General features: G+C 43.0%; 1 protein-coding gene across 1 annotated transcript in view; it reads left to right on the top strand.

The window, feature by feature from the left end:
* Positions 1 to 12485, top strand: part of STON1 (stonin 1) — a 59876-nt gene that overhangs the window by 36158 nt on the left and 11233 nt on the right. Inside the window, exon 2 of the mRNA XM_068963743.1 lies at positions 3163 to 5130. Coding sequence (XP_068819844.1) covers positions 3210 to 5130 — 1921 coding nt within the window. The 5' untranslated portion in view covers positions 3163 to 3209. The remainder of the gene's footprint in view (positions 1 to 3162; positions 5131 to 12485) is intronic.

Below are 12485 nucleotides of genomic sequence, written 5' to 3'. Positions count from 1 at the left end.
CTGTTTTGATTACCAAAGCTTTTTATGTTTTGATGTCAAGAGGTGTGGAGCCTTCAACTTTGTTTTTCTTTCTCAAGATTGTTTGGGCTATTCAAAGGCCTTTGAGATTACATACAAACTTTATGATTGCTTTTTTTTTTTTTAATTTCTGCAAAAAAGGTCATTGGTATTTTGCATTAAATCCGTAGGTCACTTGGATGGTATGGACATCTTAACAATATTAAACCTTCTACTCTATGAACATGGGGTGTCTTTCTATTTATTTGAGTCTCTTTAGTTTCTTCCTGCAATAATGCTTTGTAGATTTCAGTGTACAAGTCTTTTGCTGCTTTAAATTTATTCCTAAAGTTTTTTTATGATGTTGTAAATGAAATTATTTTTATCAGTTTTATTTTTGGGTTGTTAATTGTGTATGGAAATGCAGCTGATTTTATACGTTGCTTTTGTATCCTGCAACTTTGCTGAATTCATTTATTCTAAGTTTGTGTGGTGTATGTGTGTGAATGTACTCTTAAGAGTTTTCTGCATGTAAGGTCATAACATCTACAGACAGACACAGTGTATCTCTTTGCTTTCTGATTTAGATGCCTTTTATTTCTTTTTTTTTGCCTGATTGCTCTGGTTAGGGGTTCTAGTACTGTGCTGAATAGAAGTGTTAAGAGTGGACATTCTTGCTTTGTTTCTAACATTAGAGGAAAAACTTAGTTTTTTTCCCATTGAATATATTAGTCATGGGCTTTTCATTTGTGGCCTTTATTATGTTGAGGTAATTTCCTTCAACTCCTAGTTTATTAAGTGATTTCTTACTATGAAAAGATATTGAGTTTTGTAAAATGCTTTTTCTGCATCTACTGAGATGATCATATGATATTCATTCTTTGTCCTGTTAATATGGTATATCATATTGATTGATTTTCATTTGTTGAACTATTCTTGCTTCCCAGGGATAAATCCCACTTGATAATGGTGTATGATCCTTTTAACCTGCTATTTAACTTGGTTTGCTAGTATTTTGTTGAGGATTTTTTTGGCTTCTAGTTTACTTGTAGTATCTTTGGCTTTAGTATAAGAGTAATGCTGGCCTCATAAAGTGATTTTGGAAGTCTTCTCTCATCTTCAGTTTTTGGAAGAGTTTGAGAAGGGTTGCTGCTACTTCTTTAAGTGGTAGAATTCTTAAGTGAAGCCATCTGTGTCTGAGCTTTACTTTTAGGGGGAGGTTTTGACTACTGTTTCAATTCTGTACTAATTATAGGCTGTTCATATTTTCTATTTCTTTATGATTCAGTCTTAGTAGATGAAAGTTTCTAGGAATTTACCCAGTTCTTCTAGGTTATCCAATTTGTTGGCATGTAATTGTTCATAGTAGTAGTGCCTTATAGGGACTTCCCAGGTGGCTCAGTGGTAAAGACTGCCTACCAGTGCAAGAGATGCCAGAGACCCAGGTTCAGTCCCGGGTCAGGAAGATCTCCTGGAGGAGAAAATGGCAACCCACTCCAGTATTCTTGCCTGGAAAATTACATGGACAGGGGAGCCTGGTGGGCTACAGTCCATGGGATTGCAGAGTGGGACATGACTGAGCACACACACACACAGTCCCTTATAAGTTTTTATTTCTGTGATGTCTCCTCTTTGATTGATTAACTATTAAAAAAATATATTTTTGGAGTATAGTTGATTAACAATGTTAGTTTCAAAGTAATTCAGTTATACATATATCTATTTTTTTCCTCTTTGATTTCTAATTTGATTATTTTCTCTTTTTTTCTCAGTCTAATTAAACGTTTTTCAGTGTTGATCTTTTCAAAAAAATTGGTTCATTGATTTTTAAAAATCTTTGGTTCCCGGTTTCATTTATTTCTGCTCTAACATTTCTTTCCTTTCTTCCGCTAACTTTGGGCTTAGTTTGTTTTCTTTTTCAGTTTCTTGAGATATAACATGTTATTTATTTGAGATTTTTCTTCTTTTTAATCCTTGGAGAAGGGAATGGCTTACACACTCCAGTATTCTTGCCTGGAGAATTCCGTGAACAGAGGACCCTAGCGGAGTACAGTTCATGGGGTCACAAAGAGTCGGACAAAACTGAGCAACTATTACTTTCACTTTTCTTTTTAAATGTGTTTATCATTAAACACTCTTGCACTTCCTACTCCAGGAGATCTTCCTGACCCAGGGACTGAACCTGGGTCTCTTGCATCTCTTGCACTGGTAGGCAGAGTAAACTCCCCTCTTGGTACTGGTTTTGATGCATCCCATAAGTTTTGGTATGTTGTATTTTCATTTTTGTTTGTCTTATGATATTTTCTAATTTCCTTTTCAGTTTCTTCTTTGACTTCTTGATTGTTCAAAGTGTATTGCTTAATTTCTACTTGCTTGTGAATTTTCCAGTTTTTTTTTCCAGTTTCATTCTGTTGTGATTGGAAAAGATACTTGATATGGTTTCAGTCTTTTTAAATTTGTTGAGACTTTTTGTACACTAACTGATCTCTTCTGAAGAATGTTATGTGTGTGCTTGAGAAGAATGTGTATTCTGATGCTATTATGTGGACTATTTTGTATGTATCTGACAGGTTCATTTGGTCTACAGTGTTGTTCAAGTCCTCTATTTCTCTATTGATCTTCTGTCTGGTTGTTCTGTCCATTATTGAAATGGAAGTATTGAAATCTGTTACTATTATTGTGTTGCTGTCTTTTTCTCCCGTCAGTTTTTTAATGTTTGCTTCATATATTTGGGTGCTTTGATGTTGGGTTTATATGTACTTGTAAGATCTTCCTGGGGAGCTGACCTTTCTTTCATTATATAATGCCCTTTTTTGGCTTTTGTGACAGTTTTTGACCTAAAGTCTATTCTGTCCTATTAGTATGGCCACCTCTGCTCTCTTTTGGTTCCTATTTCCATAGAATATCTTTTTCTGTCTTTTCACTTTCAGCCTCTGTATTTTTTAAATCTAAAGTGGGTCTCTTATAAACAATGTATATTTAGATCTTGTTTCTTTTTAATCCATTCAGCCATCAAACTGTTACTGTTTCAAGCATTTCTTTAAACTCAGTTAATCTATAAATCTGAATATTTTAAAATCCAAGTATTTCTCAGAATGAAGACCTCTAGTAACTTGAATTTTGTTCCCCCTCATTTTATATTATTTTCTCTTTCTCCTTTAACAGAGACAACATATCTGATTCATTGGCAAGACCACAGTCTGATCCCAAAGATGTGTTCCACGAACCCAGGCAACTGGGTCACATTTGATGACGACCCCACTTTTCAGTCTTCTCAAAAGTCAAAGAATTTCCCTCTGGAGAATCAAGGCATTTGTCGGCCAAATGGACTTAAACTGAACCTTTCTGGCCCTAAGGAATTTCCCAGTGGATCTTCCTCTACCAGCAGCACCCCTCTCTCCTCTCCCATCGTAGACTTTTACTTCAGTCCAGGACCTCCAAGTAACTCTCCTCTTTCTACACCTACCAAAGACTTCCCAGGTTTTCCTGGCATCCCCAAAGCAGGGACTCATGTGCTTTATCCTATTCCAGAATCATCTTCAAGCAGTCCATCTATAACAGCAACAGGTTCTTCCTCACTGGCTACTAAGCCAACCTGTTTCTCCCAAGCTTCCTTACCCAGCGACCACTCATGTATACATCCAGCCTCCAAAGTGGGTCTTGCAGATGAAATGAGCCCTCACCAGGCTGAAGGGGTCCAAAGTGATACTCCCCAATTTCAGTGTTTTCGGGAAGACTGTGCCTTTTCAAGTCCGTTCTGGAAAGATGAAGGCAGTGCTTCCCAGCTCACCTTTGACCCTCCAGGAAGCAGAAAGATCTTCCCATCAAGAGACAAAGAGGTGCCTGTGGATCAAAAAGGCTTAAATCAGTGTTCACTCAGCTACATCTGTGAGAAGCTTGAATATCTCCAATCAGCTGAGAACCAAGACTCATTTGCAAATTTGTCTGTGCAGCGTCTATATGCGGAAGACGCCGCCTCTTCCTTTGTCCCCCACATGCTCTTCAGGAGTCAGCCGACACCTGGATGGCCTTTCATGATGAGAATTCCGGAGAAGAAGAACATGATGTCTTCTCGTCAGTGGGGGCCAATTTTTCTAAAAGTCTTACCTGGAGGAATTTTGCAAATGTATTATGAGAAGGGGTTAGAAAAACCATTTAAAGAGTTACAGCTCGATCCATACTGCAGGCTTTCTGAACCCAAAGTTGAGAACTTTAGTGTGGCAGGAAAAATCCATACTGTGAAGATTGAACATGTGTCTTACACAGAAAAAAGGAAATACCATTCTAAGACAGAAGTAGTTCACGAACCAGACGTAGAACAAATGCTGAAGTTGGGGTCCACAGAGTACCATGACTTCCTCGCCTTTCTGACCACTGTGGAGGAGGAGCTGATAAAGCTGCCAGCTGTTTCAAAACCAAAGAAGAACTATGAGGAGCAAGAAATTTTCCTGGAAATTGTGGACAACTTTTGGGGTAAAATCACTAAAGAAGAAGGAAAGTTGGTTGAAAGTGCTGTGATAACTCAAATTTCTTGCCTCTGCTTTGTGAATGGCAACACTGAATGCTTTTTAACCTTGAATGACCATGAGCTACAGAAGCGAAATGAACGCTATTTTGAGAAAGATCCAGAAAAGAAGGGGATTGATATTCTTGACTGTCATTTTCATAAGTGTGTGAAAGCACAAGAATTTGAGCAATCAAGAATCATTAAGTTTGTACCTCTGGATGCCTGCAGGTTTGAGCTGATGCGCTTCAAAACTTCACACAGCGGGGAAGATCTTCCCTTTTCCCTGAAGTCGGTAGTGGTTGTCCAGGGGGCGTATGTGGAGCTTCAGGCCTTTGTCAACATGGCCCCGTTGGTCCAGAGACCATCCCATGCCAGTTCCTTTAGGTCCTGTGACAACATAATGATACACTTTCCTGTCCCGTCTCAGTGGATCAAGGCCCTCTGGACCATGAACCTCCAGAGGCAGAAGTCCCTGAAAGCCAAAATGAACCGCCGGGCGTGTCTGGGGAGTTTACACGAACTTGAATCTGAACCTGTCATACAGGTCACAGTGGGGTCCGCAAAATATGAGAGTGCCTACCGGGCTGTGGTATGGAAGATAGACCGGCTTCCTGATAAAAATTCAAGTAAACAACACACTAAGCTGATTTTCGTATGAAATCTCTTAAAGGTTTTCACCCTCCTCCTTGGGTTGAAACCAGACAGGCAGATGATAATGTCAGTCAGCTAAGGCCATGCTTATTACATCAGTGGGTGGGAGATGGAACATTTAATCAAACAACTGACTTATTTTATCCCTTTATACCTATTTCTACCAGATAAGTTTAACTGATTTTTTTTTTTTTAATAGTGTAAGAACTACTATCCGAAGCTAGGATTTTATTATGGATAGTGATACTGAGGGAAAATTTCTAGTTGGACATCTTCACATCAACCTCAGATATTAAAATTATTGTTCATATAGCTTAGATTCCTAGTTAACCTTTTAAGATCTGTCATCCTTGAATATACTTGAACCTTTTATATTCTCAGCCAGTACCAAGACTTCCTCCTTGTTTCAAGTGATAGCTCAGTTGGTAAAGAATCCGCCTGCAAAGCAGGAGACCCCGGTTTAATTCTTGGGTCGGGAAGATCTGCTGGAGAAGAGATAGGCTAACCCACTGCAGTATTCTTTGGCCTCCCTTGTGGCTTAGCTGGTGAAGAATTCTCCTGCAATGTGGGACACCTGGGTTCGTTCCCTGGGTTGGGAAGATCCCTTGGAGGAGGAAAGGCTCCCACTCCAGTATTCTGGCTTGGAGAATTCCATGGACTGTGTAGTCAGTCCATGGGGTTGCAGAGTCAATATGACTTAGCGACTTTCAGTTTCACTCTTACCTTGAAATAAGAGTGCCTTTTATCTTTACTCAAGATAATTTCTTTTGCTGAATTGACCAATTTGACCATCTTGACAGGTTGTTTTAATTTTAATTAAGCATTGGAACAGTTACTTTTTCTATTTTGCAAAGAAAACAGTGAATCTAGAAGTTTAGACATTTGAACAGACAGTTCTAGCATTGCATTTATTTTAAAGTAGTAAGTTAGTGGGGGCTTCCCAGGTGGCACCAGTGGTGAAGAACCCACCTGCCAATGCAGGAGACATAAGAGGTCTGGGTTTGATCTCTGGGTTGCGAAGATCCCCTGGAGGAGAGCATGGCAACTCACTCCAGTATTCTTGCCTGGAGAATCTCTTGAACAGAGGAGCATGGCCAGCTACAGTCCATAGGGTCGCATGGAGTCGGATATGACTGAAGCGACTTAGCACGCAGGCGCAGTAAGTTAGTGTGGGTGTAACATCATAAAGCAAAAAAAGCAAAATTTGAAATTAGGGCTGCTCGCTGTTTTAGTTCAGTTATTTCTAGCAGAACACTGGGCTTTGGAGCTAAGTTGGGGCCAGGTTTGGAGCCTTTGAGTTGATGCATTCATCATTTAGGCAAACCTTTATTGAGCACTTTTTGTATTCCAAGTGCCTCATCAGGTGCTGGGGCTCAAGAGAAGTAAGATTGTTTCCTACTTTCAACTAGCTCTCAGTTGGACTAGTCCTTCAGGGAAATTTAATTTCATTAAAACAAACCTTCACACTGTAAACTTCAGAGGAAGCGTTTTTATTTGGGGTAGACCCCAGCAATGTTTTTCAAAACTGGCTATCTGTTAGAGTAGCCTGCTCTGCTATGCTCAGTTATGTGTGACTCTTTGCAACCCCATGGACTGCAAAGCTGTACTGCCAGGTTCCTCTGTCCATGTGATTTCCCAGGTAAGCATACTGGAGTGGGTTGCCATTTCCTCCTCCAGGGAATATTCCCCACCCAGGGATCAAACCCATGTCTCCTGTATTGGCAGGAGGATTCTTTACCACTGAGCCTCAAGGGAAGCCCATTCAGGCTCTACTCTATGCCAGTTAAATCAGAATGTCTTGGGTAGGGGCCCAGGTGAACCTCATGTGTAGCCTGAGTGGAGGGACACTGCTCTGCAGGTCTTGCAGTGTTCTGGGGCAGGAAGAACAAGCCACAGACTACAGTGGACCTTAGGGGCAGCGTGCCATCTTGTCTGTACCCTGCAGTTTTCTGGCTTAACGCTCTCAACTAATTGCAGCTTGAGTTACGGACAGGGCCTGGCAGGTGAGAGACACAGCTGGTGGCTGGCAAGCCCAGGCCCCTGTGCTGAAGGGAAGCCCCTGCTCACTAGCCCTTTCTGACAGAACTTGCTCTTCTCCTTTTATGCCCAGTTCCCCTCCACAGTGTTCTCTGGACTCGCAGTAGTTCGTAGTTACCTCCTAGTTCCAAGGAATAGCCAGGAGAGCCCAGGCGGGGAGAGGCAGTGATGGGGTAGTATGCTCACAGGTGCGGCCTCTAAGGGCACCTCCTGATCAACTCTAACATGATGGGATTGTCTTCCATGATAGAATCCATTTAGGGACTGTTTCCTGACTTCTTGATAACATTGCTGGAGGAACAAGTTAAAACTATTCTCAGATTATCTTCCTCCCAGGGAAACAAATGTGAGGTTTTGAGTATGTGGTTCCAAGGGATCTACTCTCAAAGTTATTTGTGAGTTTTATTTTGCTAAACACAAAGGGAAAGAGGGGGAGGCAGGCTGGAATGCTGACTGTAATCTCCTCGGTCCAGAGATGTTTCCTGAGGTCTGGGTGATAACCCGACTCCTGCAGTTCTCCTTTAGTCCTAGAGATGGTCACTGGACCCGGAACAAGGTCAAGTGTAGCTTTTGCACAGATGTGGAGAATGATTACGCCTCTGAGGGTTCAGCCTGCTGGCTTGTCTGGCTGAGGTCAGGGGGCAAGGTGTGCAGGGAGCCCACTCCAGCTGCTCTGTCTTGGTGCAGCCTAGACCCACTGGGGCAACCACACTTCTTTTTCAAACTGAGAACCCATGCATCCTTTTCTGATTTTAGAAGGGGAACAACATATATAAAGCTTCTTATAAAAGTGATCCTGTTCAGAATACTGCATTTTCTCAGAATTAATGGTATAGGTAATTGATCCATTCAACAAGAATTTAGTGAGAGGGCTCTCTCATTCATGCATCTATTCCACCAACACCCACGAAATTTCCTGTAGGTACAGACTCTGTGCTGGGTGCTTGGGGGACACAGATACAAACATGTTCCCTGCTGTCCAGAAACAGATGTCTGACGGGTGAGGCAGACGTGGAAGCAGCTATCCAAAGGCACAATGGCACTGTGCTCTCTGCTATTGCAGGCACGTACCGACGTACCTGATGGGGACCCCAGAGGAAGGGGTGATCATCTGCAGGGGGACGGGGACGGGTAGGGAAAGCTCTGCTGGAGAGGGGATGCTTCAGCTTGGCCTGTGAGAATCAGTGAGATTCCATCAAGACAGAAACAGCAGAAACTCAGGCGTGTCGATGGGGGATCCTACCTGAGTTTCAGGACTGAGGGGAGAGTTGGAGAGGAAACCAGGATGCGAAAAGTGTTGTGAGCCACGCTGTGGGGTGTGGAGATTGTCAGCAGGGCCTCTGGAATGTTTTCAGGCACATTTGTGACGGAATTCTGCTTTGTTTTAGAAAGTCAGGCGTACATCGTGGAGGAGAGATTCAGAAGTAGATTAAAGTAACAGGAGGCTGGTAGGAGGGAGAGGGACTGAATGAGACGGGGGAGGGGGCAGTGGGAGAACTGAGGCAAAGGTGAAGGGTGAGCCCGAGACGGTGACGGGCGGTCTGTGGGCTCGCGGAGAAGGGAGGGGCTGGGAGGAGGTCAGGGCCTCTGGCTTTTACAAAAAGATGGGCAGTGGTGCCATTAGCTAAGATAGCCTCGCCTCACTCCTTTTAAAATCTGTTTCCAGCCCTGGCTCCATGTTAGAGTCTAGAATCATTAGAGCTTTAATATTTGAAATACCACATATAGGCCTCATCCCCACCAAGCAGACTGCAGGCCTGAGGCCCAGGTATGGGTGCTTGTGAGAGGCTCTCCACGCCGCTGGCCTGGTACCTCTCCTGGGAGAACTGTCCTGGCCTCCTGGGCACCAGTCCTCCCTGCTCTGTGCATCCTGTGTCTTCTAGAGCTCCCTTACTACCCTCCCATCTGCATTTACCAGCAGTTGCGCTCACTGAGGACAATTAGAAGAATGCATTCCCAGAGAGGCTCACTGGACTTGGTCCTGGCCTTTGGGAATTCTTGTGGAGGACTGTCCTAGCACCAGGCTCATGCAGAAAGATGTTTTACAAGCATTCCAGCCAACTACATAGTGAGAACTCACTGACCAAATAAATCCCTTGGGATTAAAGCTGCTTCATTCAGATCAGGCCTGTGCACCAAGAGGAGGCCCATTGAGAAGGCAGTGAAGCTGTGACCAGCGGAGTCTGGGGGAAGGGGGAGTTCTGAGCCAGGCTGGGGCTGGACACTTCTGGGGGCATGTGGACTTGTCACCGAGGCTTCTCCACCACAGGGCTGTTAAGGGGTGGAAATGCAAAGAGTAAGAGGCTTCCTGCCACTTTTTTCTTGAGAAGCATAGAGTAAGGCTAGGGTAGAGAGGAAGGCTTTATCCTGAGGCAGTGCTTCTCAAGTGTTGGCATGCACATGAATCGCCTTGTTAGAATGTGGACTCTGATTCGGCAGGTGGATCTCCCATACTGTGTCTCCCACACACACTCCAGCGATGCCAGGGCTGCTGGCCATGGGCCTCATGCAGAGGAGCAGGGAGTTAGAATGCATCTTGATGTTTCTATATGATTTTAAAAATCACCTGGGTATTTAGAGAAGAGAAAATTTTAAAAGAAGTTCTTTAAAACGTTACCCTTTCAAGCTAGCTTCTGAAAAACCTACACTGTTAGAAAAAAAAAAATTTAGAAACATGGAAACTAAAAAGACTATATGAAGTACTTGTACTCATGAAAAACAAATGAACAAAAAAAATGCCCCTTTCTTGGGGATTTGTGAGATCAGTATTGACCTTTCCTGTTGGTGAAATCACTCATGTGATTTTAGGGGAGGTGGGATGTTGCCTCCTTAACTATCTTTTCTGCCATCATGCCACTGCTTAATATGACTTTAACAGTGAGTGAGCCTTTCACTAAAAAGGCTGGCCCCAGATCGTTCATTCAGGCTAAGGTGTGAATGACAACAGAGGACTTTGCTCAAGCACAGGATTTGCTAGGGGTGGAAAAGACAAAGAGAAGGAGGAGAGGCGGTGGATAAAAGCGAGGAGGGAGAGAGGGGAAAACGGAGGAAGTAGGGGGAGAGAATGAGGACAGGAAAACACTCGTTAGCCACAGAGGGCGCATATGTCAGTTCAGTTCAGTTCAGTCGCTCAGTCGTGTCTGACTCTGCGACCCTGTGAATTGCAGCACGCCAGGCCTCCATGTCCATCACCAACTCCCGGAGTTCACCCAGACCGACGTCCATCGAGTCAGTGATGCCATCCAGCCATCTCATCCTCTGTCGTCCCCTTCTCCTGCCCCCAGTCTGTCCCAGCATCAGAGTCTTTTCCAATGAGTCAACTCTTCACATGAGGTGGCCAAAGTCCTGGAATTTCAGCTTCAACATCAGTCCTTCCAAAGAAATCCCAGGGCTGATCTCCTTCAGAATGGACTGGTTGGATCTCCTTGCAGTCCAAGGGACCCTCAAGAGTCTTCTCCAACACCACAGTTCAAAAGCATCAATTCTTTGGTGCTCAACTTTCTTCACAGTCCAACTCTCAACATCCATACATGACCACAGGAAAAACCATAGCCTTGACTAGACGGACCTTAGTCGGCAAAGTAATATATATGCTTTTCAACATGCTATCTAGGTTGGTCATAACTTTCCTTCCAAGGAGTAAGTGTCTTTTAATTTCATGGCTGCAGTCACCATCTGCAATGAGTTTGGAGCCCAGAAAAATAAAGTCTGACACTGTTTCCACTGTTTCCCATGAAGTGATGGGACCAGATGCCATGATCTTCGTTTTTTTGAATGTTGAGCTTTAAGCCAACTTTTTCAGTCTCCACTTTCACTTTCATCAAGAGGCTTTTTAGTTCCTCTTCACTTTCTGCCATAAAGGTGGTGTCATCTGCATATCTGAAGTTATTGATATTTCTCCCAGCAATCCTGATTCCAGCTTGTGCTTCTTCCAGTCCAGCATTTCTCATGATGTACTCTGCATAGAAGTTAAATAAGCAGGGTGACAATATACAGCCTTGATGTACTCCTTTTCCTATTTGGAACCAGTCTGTTGTTCCATGTCCAGTTCTAACTGTTGCTTCCTGACCTGCATACAGGTTTCTCAAGAGGCAGGTCAGGTGGTCTGGTATTCCTGTCTCTTGAAGAATTTTCCACAGTTTGTTGTGATCCACACAGTCAAAGGCTTTGGCATAGTCAATAAAGCAGAAATAGATGTTTTTCTGGAACTCTCTTGCTTTTTCCATGATCCAGCGGATATTGGCAATTTGATCTCTGGTTCCTCTGCCTTTTCTAAAACCAGCTTGAACATCTGGATTCACGGTTCCTGTATTGCTGAAGCCTGGCTTGGAGGATTTTGAGCATTACTTTACTAGTGGGTGAGATGAGTGCAATTGTGCGGTAGTTTGAGCATTCTTTGGCATTGCCTTTCTTCGGGTTTGGAATGAAAACTGACCTTTTCCAGTCCTGTGGCCACTGCTGAATTTTCCAAATTTGCTGGCATATTGAGTGCAGCACTTTCACAGCATCATCTTTTAGGATTTGAAATAGCTCCACTGGAATTCCATCACCTCCACTAGCTTTGTTCATAGTGATGCTTCCTAAGGCCCACTTGACTTCACATTCCAGAATGTCTGGCTCTAGGTGAGTGATCACACCATCGTGATTATCTGGGTCATGAAGATCTTTTTTGTATAGTTCTTCTGTGTATTCTTGCCACCTCTTCTCAATATCTTCTGCTTCTGTTAGGTCCCAACCATTTCTGTCCATTATCGAGCCTATCTTTGCATGAAATGTTCCCTTGGTATCTCTAATTTTCTTGCAGAGATCTCTAATCTTTCCCATTCTGTTGTTTTCCTCTATTTCTTTGCATTAATCACTGAGGAAGGCTTTCTTATCTCTTCTTGCTGTTCTTTGGAACTCTACATTCAGATTCTTATAGCTTTCCTTTTCTCCTTTGCTTTTCACTTCTCTTCTTTTCACAGCTATTTGTAAGGCCTCCTCAGACAGCCATTTTGCTTTTTTGCATTTCTTTTCCATGGGGATGGTCTTGATCCCTGTCTCCTGTACAATGTCACTAGCCTCCATCCATAATTCATCAGGCACTCTATCTATCAGATCTAGTCCCTTAAATCTATTTCTCACTTCTACTGTATAATCATAAGGAATTTGATTTAGGTCATACCTGAATGATCTAGTGGTTTTCCCTACTTTCTTCAATTTAAGTCTGAATTTGGCAATAAGGAGTTCATGATCTGAGCGACAGTCAGCTCCTGCTCTTGTTTTTGTTGACTATATAGAGCTTCTCCATCTT

Source organism: Capricornis sumatraensis, chromosome 1 (assembly GCF_032405125.1).
Source record: "Capricornis sumatraensis isolate serow.1 chromosome 1, serow.2, whole genome shotgun sequence".
NCBI lineage: Eukaryota > Metazoa > Chordata > Mammalia > Artiodactyla > Bovidae > Capricornis > Capricornis sumatraensis.
Note: the sequence above shows the minus strand (reverse complement) of the source record. Positions and strands in the feature narration are given on the sequence as shown.